Raw genomic sequence first — 15,751 nt, forward strand, 5'->3', positions numbered from 1 at the left:
GGAGGGTAGGGACAGAGAAAGCTGTTTGTTTCATTTTGTTACAGATTCCCCAAAAGAGAAATTTTACCAGGTAGCATTTTTAAAACTCAAGTTTATTCTTAATATGCTATCTACTGGTACTTTGTCTTCATTAAGAATGTCTAATCTTTTAACAATCATTTCCATCATTTAAATATTATCTAGCTTGTAACTATTCTGGGGGATATACCCCTGAGTTTGTTTTACATTACTGCCTAGTTTCTAAAGAGACTGAGGAAAATAAGTCTCTAACTAAATGACCCTTTATCAACTGATTGTTTTAATGGACTAGTTTTTCTTGATAAATCACTTGCCTAATGGTGAATACATTTGAAAAATCTACTATCATACAGTCTAGAATAGACAGTCGAGAGGTTATCAAAAAAAAAAAAATCCCTCCTCATCTTCCCAAACCAAATTACACGTTCAAGCCAGTATTCTTTGCTAAAGGATATGACAGTCATTCACAAATGCCTGGGGACCTCAGTCCAAACCCGAAAGAGAGAACCATCAGTTTTCTTTTTTTCTCACTCTTTATTCGTATAATTGTATTTATTGAGCACTTACAGTGTGCAGAGCATTGTAGTAAGTGCTGGGGAGAGCACAGTATAACAATAAACAGACACAAACTGTGAGATTCTGGGTCTCGAAGCCAAACTACCAAACACATTGCTGCCATCACCTACTGCAAGAAAGCCATAGATAAGATTTAAGATGCCAACTGGGCAATTATCCAGGGGCACAACCTTGGCATGTTCATGCAGCACACCCAAACTTGTTCAGGAAATAGATTGCCACCCGTGGGAGTTGAATTTCATATGGGCGTTACTGAGTCCTAGCGGCTTTTCAACATGCACGATTCAATATTAGTCAGTGTCACCAGGTATGCACCCTGGAAAGGATCCCTGAACTCCAAAAGTATGTTCAAGTCACGGATAGACTAAGAAGCAGGGTAAGACAGTACAGGGGTGTAAATAACAATCCGCTGAAGTACACCCACCATTAAATAAAAACTTATGTGTGGGCAAAGGAAATGGATGAGATAGACCCCAGTTACCTCCTGTGTGGCAAAAAAAAAAAAATCCGTCACCAGCTGAGCACCTCTCAAAGGCAGGGTGCAATCAGAAGATTCCCTATGTATCATTTGGGATATTGGGAAGGTTGCTTTATTTTGAGGCAGAACAAGCTCATACGGAAGGGTGAAAAGCGCAAAGAATGTGGATCATTCCCTATAAGCATTGTTGGATGTATCTTTTGGCTGCTTTACTTTTGATTTTACCTTTTTCTTATCACCTCACCCCCCCACCCCCTTCAACTCAGTCAATCCTTCACTTTTAGATTAAAAGCTCTGGGCAAGGAATTATGTTTAAATCATCGTCCACGAATTTTCCCCAGAGCTGCAATAGATCAATTACATAATTGATCAAGGATCACAGATGAACAAGACAGATAGGAAAAGGAAAAAATACAGGCAAACTGTAGAGTTGGCTGAAGGGATGATATGGCTTAAGGTGCTGAGAAATTAGTTGGGGAAAGCTTGTTGGAAAGTGGGAGAGGTTGGTGGGGAGAGCTGTAGTCTGTCTGATGTGGGAAGGGAGAGAGTTTCAAGCCAGAGGGACAGTGTGAGCAAGGGGATAGAGGCAGGAGATTTGAGGGCCTGGTATAGGAAAAAAAAAAGCAAAAGGAAAAAAACCCCATCAACCAGGCATTTTTGCAACTGGAGGAATAAATGGCCTCGTGACTCCATTTGCCAGTCTGGTGCCCTTCATTAGAAAAGGGCTATACATGCCTGCTCAAATCCAAAAATTCCACAGTGACATGAACAGATGGAGTTCAGATTATGTCACATGCAGAGCATTTCAGATAGAAATGAAATAAATTCCAGACACCAGCTTGCGTAGCAGCCAGTCGAAAGGGCCTCTTATACCAGATAACCTCTGCCACATAATGGCTGAAGTTTTGAGATGACAGGAGCCTAAAACATGAGAAAAAACCACAAACAATTTGTGTAGTTCCATATGTAGCATTTACAGTTTGGTGTGCTAAGGCTTTTAACATTAGTCTACCACATTCTCAACTACCTAGCATCCTATGCTGTCCAGAAATCCATCTGCTCATTCTATAACTTCGTATCCATAACATACCTTATGGGTTTTTAATTGTTCTTTTAGCATTTAATAACGGAATGAAAAGTATTTTTTCCTTCTAAAAATTGGGAATGCAGAGGATTTTTTCCGCTTAGGTCCTTTAAATTCATCATCCCCTACCAAAGTCCGCTCTTGAAGTCCTTATATTCTATATATACAGGTTGGTGTTGAAAGATCAGTATGTAAAGTCCAAGAGACACTTTCAATGTAGGAAAATCTCAATTTGTCCATTTTCAGAGTATGACAAGTTGGTGAATTATTTTACTGTCTTATCAAAGGGAATCAACTTGGGGGAAATTCAAAATGATATCGTGGCCCTTCCAGAAAATCCAAAAGAATTTAATACAAATGACAAAGGGTGTTGAAAGGCAGAAGGCCTTGAGAGTTTTTTGTGGTTGGTGGTGGTGAGGGGAGTTTTTTAAACGGTATTTGTTAAGGGCTTACTATGTTCCAGGCACTGTACTAAACCCTGGGGAAGATACAAGAGAAGCAGCGTGGCTCAGTGGAAAGAGCACGGGCTTTGGAGTCAGAGGTCATGAGTTTGAATCCCAGCTCTGCCACTTGTCAGCTGTGTGACCGTGGGCAAGTCACTTAACTTCTCTGTGCCTCAGTTACCTCATCTGTAAAATGGGGGTTAAGACTGTGAGCCTCACGTGGGACATCGTGATTCCCCTGTGTCTACCCCAGCGCTTAGAACAGTGCTTGGCACATAGTAAGCGCTTAACAAATACCAACATTATTAACATTATTACAAGACAATTGGGTACAAGATAAGGCTCACAGTCTCAATCCCCATTTAGCAGATTGGGTAACAGAGGCTCAGAGATGTTAAGTTTTTTGCCTAAGGTCACAAGACAGATAACAGCCAGGATTAAAATGCAGGTCCTCTGACCCCCGAGTCCATGCTCTCTCCGCTAAAACATGTTTCATTTGTCGTAACAGCTGTAGATTAGCACTTTGCAAAGCTATCGAGTATCTGTATTCATCAAACTCTTTTCCACGCAGCACTGTGCTAAGTGTTTGAGAAAGCACTACAGAGGTAAGAAACCCAGTCTCTGGTCTTATGTTTTTCAACATCTAGGATTCCTATGCCACTATCAGTTATCAAGTTATTGCACCAGTCTCTTTTCTCTTTGACCTTTCTTCGTTTTGATTGAATTATGTATGTCTAGTCATTCCTCTTACTCAACAGAGTTCATGAAATCCCAAGTGATAACACACTTTGATTCTTATTTTTAAAAATCCCAGGCATAAAAACAGCCCAACCAAAATAAACTGACCACAGTAAATGCTGTCCTCCAAACCCTCAACTACTTTTCTAAATACAAGTTTGTTCTTTTACCCACAAAAGGATGTATAATTTCAACCTAAGATATTAAAATCAAAAGCCAATCTAGTACAGCCTTTTAAAACATGCTGATTTGAAAAGGTTGAATTCTAGCAACCAAAGTTGTAGAGAACTATGCTTCCAAATGTTGAAACAGGTTGTTTTCAAACATCTGGTGGCTTATTGCCATGGTGTCTGTGGTCATGAAAAATCCAGGAATTGTAAGCACCCCACTATAGCCCTGTACAAATGTCAATTACTACTTCTGAACTGTGAGACTTTCATCCTGTCCATTTCCTGAGATCTTAGTGAAGCTCTACTGAGTTTGGGCCCTGGGTGCAAAAGCCTTTTGTGTGATGATTATCTACTAATTCACAAATATCCCTGAGAATTGGAAAAGCCAGCTTTGGCTGATAAAAAAAAAAAGAAAGAGTTGACAATCCAACTAGTCTCAAAATCCACACAAGAGTCCACTTACTCCTTGCATTATTTATAGAAGGCTAATTCTGCCTATGTATTTGAATAAAGTGAGAAACAGATGCATCATTTAGGTTTCTTAAAAATCTAAGTAGTTAAATAACTGTGAAGACTGGAGGAAAAAAGAAAGCCCAAACATTTGTAACAGAAAATTTTTCATGAACTTTATAAAACACATGTATTCTTTCATGTAGCATTTTCAGGCTGTGTCATCAAAATATGAATGAGAATTTGATAGTTTTATGATAGTGAAAAGTAAAATTCTCAGGAGACCTTACCTATAAAGAAAACTAATGCAGTAATAAAACCAACTGATGTATGCATATACAAAATGGGTTTTAGGTCGCCTATCGCCTAAAATGTTATTTTTTAAAAGATGATTCCACACGAAAGGAAAATTTCTTAACGCTAATGGAGCAAAAGCTGAAAAAAATACTTCACCACAGAGATTGAAAGATATTCCTCTTCTTAAATATCCCTGTAAAATTCAACCACATTTAAAAGCACCAAATAAATTGTGGCCTGTTTAAATGGCAAAGGTTTAGATTTTTAATGAAACTCTGTGTGGTAGCCCCTCCACATTTTACTAAAATGGCATATTTTGTTTGCTCGTTAACTTTGCTTGATGAAGTGAACGATTAAGGCAGTAAACTCACCGTTTCTGTGCCTCCTTTGGTGTCAAAAATATTTTGGTATTTATAGGCAATTTAAAAAGCCTAACTATATATAGAAGTTTTTCCCTGACAGTTTGTAAACCTAAGATAGTCTCCATTTAAAGACACTGATTAGCACTGAAAATTCAAAATTATTGGAAAGACTTTTTCAGCATATACAATGTATGCAGGTGGTACTCTAAGATACTGAATACCAAACTCCCTTTTTCTAAAGAATTAGGACAGGCCCATTTAGCTGAAACTGAAGGGGAAAATTAGATCTGACAGTGGGATTTAGCCTCTAATAGACAAGAGATGTGAGAGATGGAATGCACTGGAAGGGGATTTCTATGAAAACATCTGAAAGTGGTTGAATGTGTGAGACTTCAAAAGCTTAATAATGTTTTTCCAAATAAGCAAGTTATAATTTGGGTCAATCTAGAAATGTGGCTCACACATTTCCAGTTATCGATGGAGAAAAAAGTCCAAACTTCACGAGAAGTGGGGCAGGGGATTAACTCCTGAATTGCAGATAGAGCAGTTATGAAGCTAGCAGCTACTTATTCTTAAGAATTTGATCAAATGGTAAGGGACTACCACCTCAACCATTGTGCCTAAATATTGCTTGTGTAGATAATTATGCAACAAGTGTGTAACTGTAACAATATCTGAGTAAATGAAACAATTAATGCATTGACAAAAAATGAAACATTAAACCACTCATTTAAATGGCAGATATAGTAAAACAGTATAATGCATTTAAAAAGTCAACTTACATTGCTTTTGCATTTGGAGATGCCAATTTTTTTTTTGTAAGTTCCTTGTGGGCAGGAAATCTGTCTACCAACTCTGTTATACTGAACTCTCTCAAATGCTCAGTACAGTGCTCTGTTCATACTGAGCGCTCAGTAAATATGAGAGTGAACTGTGTGCAAAGCATTATACTAAGCACTTGGGAGGGTACAATATAATGAAGTGATGGCTGGATCAGAAATTGCAATCGGGACATTAGCCTTACTGACCCTCTACTTAGAAAAGAACTCCTAACAAAGATATTCCCTGAAAATATCTTTACTTTCTAATAAATTATTTTGGCATTATTACTATGGTATTTATCAAGCACTTTCTACCTGCTAAACACAGCAAGAGACACAAGATCATTGCGATCGGACAAAGACGGACTCTGTCCTATAAGGGACTCGCTGGCTTTCAGGATTTGTCAAGCTTCCTGGTTAATTGTAGGGACAATTTTTAATCAGAGGGATAGTCTATAAAAATTCAATTCTCTACCTCTGAGAGCTCTTTAAAAACTTCATGATTTACTTCTTAGATTAAATTGATGGCTCTGGGATCCGTTTCTGTTCTCTATTTCTTATTATCAGAGTAGTGGTAAAAAATACCACACTGGTCACAAAAAGTGTTATTACTGTGACTGCATACTTTAAAGTTTGTATTTTTAAAGGAGCGTTTCCCCAGCAAAGAACACTGACAATTGGGTTGCTATCCTACTTACTGCCAAAATAGAATAGGCAACAAGAAATGGAAAAATCACTTAGAACTAAGGTCTTAATATTATTTTTGCTGAAATCCACATTACATATATTTATGTCAAAAACCAGGACATCATCAGTTGTTTTTGTTTTGGGTTTTTTTGGTCTGTGAGAGGAGTGTGATGTGGAGTGAAAATTCTTTGAATTTCTGGGGTATCCATTCTTAGAACACTGTGGGATTTAAACAGTACCTACACTGAGCAAATTCCAATCTGGACATGGAAGTCTGTGCATGTGAAATGAGCAAGAACAGTTGGAAGTAGGTGTAAGTTAGACCTACTAATTTATCTGGATTGGTCCCAATTCCAAGGCATTTGTAAAATTTTCTAACTTAAATTGTCCGACACTATAGCCTACAAAGAATTGGAATTGTCCTAGTTAGACCAGGACATATGGGCAGCTTACATCAATTTCACCACTCAAATTATTGAGAAATCATTCCTTTATTTTATTTTTCTTAACTTTAGAGTCAATGTCTTGGGTAGAAATAATCCAGGGGTTTCAAGAGGAACAGTTCTACGAAGGCAATTCTCCAGAGGCTTGCATTCAGCACAGGTCAAAAGACAGTTCTCCCAATTCAGAGAACAGCTGTTCCCCACACCCACCTGCCATATGTTTTCACATTGTCCAGAAACTCTCATAGCCATTCCCAGGTAGGCAAACTCTCCCTTTTGTATGTCGATGAAAGTCTGCCTGGGTATTAGAGATGTGACATAAAAATGCAAATTTCTCTCCCCCCACAAAGCCAAAAGCTGGGATACTCTGCATAATGGAAATGAATAGAACTCCAGAGCTTTGCACCAGGGCTCTTTTTAATTTAGTAACGCATGGCAGTCTCAAAAAGTATGAATGATGTCCTTAAAATAAATGCATCCATGGCTTGTCATATAGACGTATCATGATTTTTAATGTCATCCGATGTCGTGGACACGCAGAATCCTTGGTTTATGCTAGGCAAACTTCCAAGAGCCTTATTCCCTAGTGATTCTCTTTGTTGACTAGATTGGCAGAACTGAAATGTTGATTCCTGTTGAGTCTGACGCAGGCCAAGCGTTTGACAAATGTGCCAAATATCACTCTTGCCGTCGTAGTACGGAAGGTGAGAGGGATGATGGTGGTCAGTGTGTCCCTCTATCTGGGAGGCGACGATTGTGATGCACTGTGCTGCTCTGCTGGAGATAGAACAGTAGACTTGGAATGAGAGTACTCCAAGTCAGGACCCTGGGATCGGTACACAGTTTAGTCTTCTCTCCCTTATCATGGTAAAACCTATTCCAAATTTCATCTTTTTGAAAAGATAATACACCAACTATTCCTCCCCCAACTCCCCCAGACTCTAAGCTCATTGTGGGTAGGGAATGTGTTTGTTATATTGTACTCTCCCAAGCACTTATTACAGTGGTCGGCACATAATAAGCACTCAATAAATATGATTCATTCATTCAAACGTATTTAATGAGCACTTACTATGTGCAGAGCACTGTACTAAGCACTTGGAATGTACAATTTGGCAACAGATAGAGACAATCCCTGCCCAATGACAGGCTCACACCTCTAGAACCTTACTAAAATCACATCCCCTCCAAGAGCCCATTCCTGATTAAGTCCTCTTTTCCCTTACTCCCTCTTCTATCTGCATTACCTATCCACTTGGATCTGTATGCTTTAAGCACTTGATATTCATCCCACCCTCCACCCCAAATCAGATAAATAATATCGATAATAGTGCTATTTGTTCAGTGTTTACAATCTACTGTTCTAAACACTAGAGTAGATACAAGAATCAGGTTCCACATGGGGCTCACAGTCTAAATGGGAGAGAGAAGAGATACTGTATCCCCATTTTTCAGATAAGGGAACTGAGGCACAGAAAAGTTAAGAGACTTCCCCAAGGTCACACAGCAGGCAAGTGGTAGAACCAGAGTTAGAACCCAGATCCTCCGACTCCCAGTCCCGTACTCTTTTCACTAGGTCATGCTATTGCACATATCCATAATTAGGTAGATAGCAGTAATTTGTTTATATTAACATTCATCAACCCCTTTAAACTGTAAACTCCTTGTTGGCAAGGAACATGTCTTACAGCTCTGTTGTATCCTACCCTCCATTTAAGTCTTCTGTACACAGTAAATACTCAATCAATACCATTGATTGATTTTCATCTAAGTATCCCATACGTATTATATTCTCATATACTGAATCACAATCTAATATGAACTACACAAAACTTTGGAAAAGCACAATTGTCCTAAAACCTGACATCTACATTATTTTTCCTGAAATAGCTTCAAGAACAAGTTCTCTAAATTTATAGTAGTAGGGCAATCAATCAGGATAAAGGATTGAATGATTTAATCAAAATAGTTTAACCAATTCCAAAGTGATTTATGCAATGACTTAGCGGATGTTTGACAAAGATCACTGTTAGGCTTGCAAAGACAAACTTGTCTTTGCCATCTCCAATACGGAGATATTTTCCAAAGTCAGACTCCCACCTTTCCAAATAAACTAAGGTACTCCACCTAAATCCAGTGAGATAGATTATGGCTACCCCAAAGAGTATCACAAAGAAATATTAGTTTCATATTTCAGCATTTAGGAATGTCGTCAGAAAGCTGCGATTAGGATTTATGCCCACGGCAGGTGCTAAAGGTTGTCATTTTGGAAACTAGAAAAGTGCATGGGCAGCCCCTAAAGAATGTTCCCTATTGCTCCTATAACAACTTAGAAGCTGGGTTTTATGTTTTTAAATGTAAAATGTCTAGACCTTTCTTGCTTTAATGATTTCAACATCAATTCAAATGTTAATGTATGTGATCATTTCAAATGGAATATATTTCTTTCCTATAAATGTAGGGCAATAATGCATCTTGTAGAATTAAAGTAGGCGTGATGTGCTGATGGAGCTGGTGTAGTGGATAGAGCAGGGGCTTAGGAGTCAGAAGGTCATGGGTTCCAATGCTGCCTCTGCTGCTTGTCTGCTGCGTGACCTTGGGCAACTCACTTCACTGCCCTGGGCCTAATTCCCTCATCTGTAAAATGGGGATTGATATCGTGAACCCCACTTGGAACAGGGATTGTGTCCAACCCCATTTGCTTGTATCCACCCCAGTGCTTAATACAGTGCCTGGCACACGCTAAGCACTTAACAAATACCACAATTATTATTCTTAGCTTAGACCATCACAGAGGTCTTAGAGGAGATTTGTATTTTGTTGCTGGTTTTTTCTGAAGTCCTCTGATTTCCCTAAACCAGGGGAAGGGGGTGGAAGGGGAAGCAATGGTCCCTGGCAGCGAGCAACAATACCAGACATATACCAAGAAATGCTCTAGAGGAATGCAGGAGAACATGACACCATACTTCCATAAAATGGCAGGTATGGTGCTCAATTGGCCTCAACGTAGAGCATCTCTCTGGCGGTTAAGAGGTAGAGAATGGACTGGGGGGGCTGTCCTTTTCCTCTCTCCAGCTTGAGCCATTAGGCTGTCTTCCACTCCCAAGTCGTGCTGAACAAAGGCACAGCATCTGAGCCAAAGAACCTGGTGGCAGGAGTCATGGTCAAAAGAGGCTGGAGCTGAAAATAAAAATTCTGCGCATAAAGGCTTGTAATGCCACATATGTCCTGGACGGGGGCCGACCAGCTGAAAACACAACTGTCCGGGAAATAACCGGACATTTGGTCACCGTAGAGCCAGAGTTTAACAATAGAAACTGTAAATTCAGAGTTTCAAAAGGCAGACTTCATTCTTTAGGAAACTTAACTATGATTTTTTTGGTTTTTTAAGTAACCATAATGTGCAGAACACCAGCAAAAGCCATAACAATAATAATAATAATGATAATGTTGGTATTTGTTAAGCACTTACTATGTGCAGAGCACTGTTCTAAGTGCCAGGGTAGATACAGGGTAATCAGGTTTTCCCACGTGAGGCTCACAGTCTTAATCCCCATTTTTACAGATGAGGTAACTGAGGCACAGAGAAGTGAAGTACCTTGCACACAGTCACACAGCTGACAAGTGGCAGAGGAGGAATTCAAACCCATGACCTCTGACTCCCAAGCCCGTACTCTTTCCGCTGAGCCACGCTGCATCAGATGTGTACCCAAGAGAAGGAAATTCAAGGAAAATTGCCAAATGTGCCCTTCTGAAAATTCATATTTACCAGGGGATTTAAGGAACGAACAGTCACTTTAGTCCATTTATTTAGTTCCTTTTTTAATACAAAATATTTCAGAACTTCAGATTGCATACTTGGATTTTTTCATGTTAAAATTTTCTTCACACACATCACTATTTACTGGATAACACCAAAAGAAATAAAGAAATGAATAACAAAATGAATCCCTTGATTTAAAAAAATCTTAATTGCCTATTGATGATGATAATAATAATACTAATAATGATATTCGTTAAATGCTTACTACTTGCCAAGCACTGTTCTAATGCACTGAAGTAGATACATGCTAATCAGTTCAGATACTATCCCTGGCCCAATGGGGCTCACGGTCTTAATCCCCATTTTACAGATGAGATAACTGAGGCACAGATAAGTGAAATGACTTACCCAAGTTCACACAGCAGACATGGGGCCAAATGGGGATTAGAACCCATGTCCTCTGACTTCCAGGCCATGCTGTTTCTCACATTGTGTCTTTTCATTGCCAGTTATTTATACCATCTCTAATCACCAAGGCCCTTAACCATCAACAAGCAAAGATGAACAACACCTACCTGTAAAGTTACTCTTTTGAAGTCTAAGCACGGAAATGTCTTTCCTACTTACTTTGACTGCTCTCCGTCTCTTCTCATGCAGAATAACAACCAAAATGTCAAATACAAATTACTAAGTTACTCTCCCTGCAATAGGTGATTTATATATTAAGCTCTCATGGCTATATATGAAAAGCAAAGGATGTCATTACACTACAACAGCAGCAAGAAAATGATTCTGATATGACCTCAAGTCATACACTATATGCTTTTACCTCAATAGTTTTTAGTTCTTTGCATTATACAAAAGGAAAGCCAAAAAAAATAAAAATGACAATTATTCCAACAAATTGTGGTGAGGTGCTTGATATGAAGACGTTACCTTTATGTAAAGTGCATATCGCACATAAATATTAATAATAATAATAATGTTGGTATTTGTTAAGCGCTTACTATGTGCCGAGCACTGTTCTAAGCGCTGGGGTAGACATAGTGGAATCAGGTTGTCCCACGTGGGGCTCACAGTCTTAATCCGCATTTTACAGATGAGGGAACTGAGGCACAGAGAAGTTAAGTGACTTGCCCACAGTCACACAGCCGACAAGTGGCAGAGATGGGATTCGAACTCATGAGCCATACTGGGATTGCCAATTGTCTCCAGATTTTCTTTTTATTACTGATTTTTTATTTTAAAAAATCTACTTTAACAGCAGTAACAGAATAGTCTTTGAAAATCAATAAAAATCCATATTGAATTGAGAATAAAATGTTATGATTGTAACTCACCCCCTCCTCCTCCGAGAAGACTGGCATTTGCTGCGTTAAAAAGAAAATAAAAGCATTAAAAGCCATTAAAATGTATTGCTATATCAAAAGAAAATAACTGTAGTTCACCTATATCAAGATATATTTTACTCTCTTTAATCAATCATTAAAGTTCAGAGTATTATTAAGCAAAATAATAACTTTTCTAAGTTACTTTTTCTCATTTTAATAAAGTGAAATACTAAAATTAGGCATTTTTTAGACTTCCTCCTCTTGTTCATAATAAAATAATCTCAGATCAGTCAGTTTTCAGTGAGAAAAATATTTAAACAATTTAATGATTTCATAGAGGCAATACTGTTTCATTTAAATTTCTATGACAAAGTCAGAAGCATCACGAAGTGGTTATACCTTTTTGCCAAAGCTCTTTCTTTAAAGATAAAGAGGGAAATTCAAACATTTTATGAACTTTAGGGCTTAAAAAAATTGGGGGACCATTGTTTTACTTGCAAAATTACACAGCAGCTACAATTCTGTTTCTTCACAAGTAACACTTTTATTCCATGCTTTCTGTTGCAATATCTACCAACCAGCACAACTATATGTTTCAGGAAACTATCTGCTAATAAAAATTAGCATGTACTTAACATAAGTCCTTTTTAGTTATGTAGCACCATTCTTTCAAGGAAATCCAAGTTTTTAGACATTATCTCCTTCAGAAAATCTCTGTGAGGTTACCAGGGGGGTAGCTAATATCCTCATTTTATCTTTTTGAAAAGTGCAGTGTTGAGAGAATATAGGAATTAATCAAGAAAACACATTAAATCAAGTAACACGATTTATCTTCAAATTCAGGGCCCTACCCAACAGACCACAGTCTCTCAGTATTTAGTACCAGCAATAAATAAAGGTTTAAAACTCTCATTAAGAATATACGTTCGTATTTCACTAAGTTAAATTTGTGACAATTACTGATATGTTGAAGAGCAAATCACAAGTATGCATGAAGGGCAAACTTTCCTTGAATACGTCTTTAATGTGCTTCCTAAAACATTCAAATCTTCATTGCTAAAGCAACTGATGAAAGGGAGAGGAGAGATATTTGGGGAATTCTACTGACAACATGTGACTATCGACACCTCTCCCGTTTTAGACCCGAACATATTGAGAGGGCAGGAGACTGTAGTTGAGGATTTGGGAAATGTTTTCAACAATCACTGCATTTTCGCTTCAACAGGTGGTAGAGGATGCTTGACAAAGTCATTCTTGCTTTTTCCAGACAATGATGCCAAGAGCTAGGGGCAGAGTGCCATTTACAAGAAATTATGCATATTAAAGTTGACATGTCCTACTAAAGGGCATGTAATATCCGCTTATTCCCAGTTAGAGTTCAAAGTCTTATTGTTCAAAAAAGTCAAGTTCCACTCCAATAGAATACAAAGATTTTCTTAATACCTTGGGGTCAAGCAGGAAAGCAAATCAAATACTAGCATGTCCTGCAGTTTTCAGCCCCTCATATCCAAAAGTTACTCATGGCAGAATTCGGCCCAGATTCCCACAGTCTTTTTGTGTGCTTTTTTTTTTTTTTAACTGAAAACTATTCTGAGGTTTATTAGTTCTCCAGTTCCCATAATCTCCATCTGCTGCTCTCTGTTTTCCACATCTTCCACGGTAGGACGGAAGTTCAAAAATCAGAAATACCTGGCCTTACCACAGGATACTTAATTGGAAAACACAACGTTTCACTCAACAAGCATAGAATTTTCTGGCTTGCAGGGCACAGAGCAGATTCCATCTGTTTAAAAATGCATTTCCCTAATGAATGTGGGAGGATCAGTTAGTGTGCTCCTGTCCTAGAATGTCAATTAAATTTGAAACTAAATACACCCAAGTGATCTGAATTAGCTATATTAATAATATCGACACTTTATCTTACCCAACAAATTTGTTTTATTTTATCCGAAGTAGTAATTGTTGGCTCTTGATTTTAACACTTTCCAACAATAATCAAATCCAAAACTTGATTTGTTAATCAATTTGTTAATTTGATTTGTTAATCAAAAATAACGCTAGTGGAGTTTGTTAAAATGGATAACCATGGATCTCTTTTCATGATCTTTTCATCTTGTTTACCAGTTAGCATTTTGTTTACAGTTCCTTGGATGTTTAAATAGTAATAGATACCTGCAAACCTTTCCTCACAGATTATGCTACCGAGGCAGGAGGTTTGGTATTCTTAATGCCAATTTTACAGAGGAGGACAATGAGGCATGGAATGTTTTTGATTATTTGGGTAAATTTGCTCAGTAGATTAAAAAAAAAAACCAGTCCCTGGAATTCTTATCTATCCCTCACATTGAAGTCTTGGCTGAATCTTCTCTAGGACCATTTCCTCTTTATATGATCATAATTAGTCTGATACTTCAAAACAACTGATTCGAGAAAGTCACAGTCTTTTGATTATTCATCCATTAGCCATCAAATCAATCAGTGAATTAGAAATACTGAGGTCTCAATGAAACAATCAACTTTGGGCCTCACAGCGTCTCTGAAATCATACAAAAAAAAAAAAAAAGAGGATAGCATGCAGATCAATAAAATGCTTGGACTACACAGCATCAAAAAGGGTGTTCAGGAACCAGTGAAGGCCGCTTGCATCTACAGCTACTCATTTTATATGAACAAACACCAGATTGGGCTGTTCGGTTCAATTGCCAGCTTGCTGTTTTTCTCCCCTCTGCAATTTGGAGATCGCTCAAAGCCTCTAAGGAGCATCTGATGGCAGTTTGGCACGGGGCTGGAGTGGACACAGTTGTTACAACTCTGCCAACAAAGCCTTGCTTTCAGTCACAGATTTGGAGGTAGGCCCTGCTTGACTACCAAGCCTTTCAGAGGACATCCAATAGCAGCTCAATTAGACGAAAGACAACAATGACGAGTCCAACGTTAGCAAAATGTAAAGAGAGCAAGCGGGCCCTTCATTCCAAGAGATCTGTTAAAATATGGCTGGGCTCAAAGGATGAAGATGAGAGTCATTTTCCAAAGAGAAATGAGAATTATATTGAAAGGTATGAAATCACAGCTGTGGAAAGATCTTGAGCTATCACCTCCTATAGTCTCCTGCCTTAATTTTGTTGAGGAACTAGGTCATGGACAACAAAATGGATAGAGATTCCTCGATCCCACTCAAAAACCTACCTCAGAATTTTCACATCCTTTCACATAAAGGGCTGTCTCTCCTGGACAACTATATTTACTTGTAATTTAAACCAATTTTTCTCAGTTGTTTTTTGGTGGAAAAGGTGAACTTCCTATAGGTATCCTCAACAAACTTTCCTGCGTTTGAAAGCAATTACGGAAACACTCCTTTGCCATCTTCTTTTGGCTAAACAACTCCAATTCCTTTCATATTTGCTCATTGGGTCTATCTTCTATTCCTTTGTTAGTTTTTGCAGCTCATCTTTAGTAGACCATCTTCAAAACAACAGATTCGAGAAAGTCACAGTCTTTTGATTATTCATTCATTAGCCATCAGATCAATCAGTGGATTAGAAATACTGAGGTCTCAATGAAACAATCAACTTTGGGCCTCACAGTGCCTCTGAAATCATACAAAAAAAAGAGGATAGCATGCAGATCAATAAATGCTTGGACTGCACAGCATCAAAGAGGGTGTTCAGCAACCAGTGAAGGCCATTTGCATCTACAGCTACTCATTTTATATGAACAAACACCAGATTGGGTTGACCATCTTTAGTTAGTTTTTGTAGCTCATCTCCAGTTTCTCCACAACTGTTTCATTTTTTTTTAATTTAATGTGGTGACCACAACACCTTTAAAACAATTCTAAGGTACGAGGTAAAAAGCAAAAAAACCACAAAGAATAATTTCTGGCTCTCTATGATCCCAGCCGTGGACTTCTTTACCAGGAGCTACAACTTTCTCACCAAAACTCTTCAGAGTCAGGTAGTTTGACCAACCTGCCTGGGATTGCTTAGGACAAATGAGGATCTATGTTACTCTGGGAATCACTTCTGACCCATCCTTCACATGGGCTCTGCTTTCCTGATATATGTCTTGTCCCGCAAGGTTCACTTCCTGG

At 38.3% G+C, this 15,751-nt stretch overlaps 1 protein-coding gene across 6 annotated transcripts in view; it reads right to left on the bottom strand.

Moving 5' to 3' along the window:
• The window catches only part of MACROD2 (mono-ADP ribosylhydrolase 2), a 1,182,461-nt gene that overhangs the window by 921,254 nt on the left and 245,456 nt on the right, over positions 1-15,751 (bottom strand). For all 6 annotated transcript variants that reach the window (XM_029072595.2, XM_029072594.2, XM_029072593.2 and 3 more), the window contains exon 4: positions 11,671-11,700. In XM_029072595.2, coding sequence (XP_028928428.1) covers positions 11,671-11,700 — 30 coding nt within the window. The remainder of the gene's footprint in view (positions 1-11,670; positions 11,701-15,751) is intronic.

This window comes from Ornithorhynchus anatinus, chromosome 9, assembly GCF_004115215.2.
Source record: "Ornithorhynchus anatinus isolate Pmale09 chromosome 9, mOrnAna1.pri.v4, whole genome shotgun sequence".
NCBI classification, from domain to species: Eukaryota; Metazoa; Chordata; class Mammalia; order Monotremata; family Ornithorhynchidae; genus Ornithorhynchus; species Ornithorhynchus anatinus.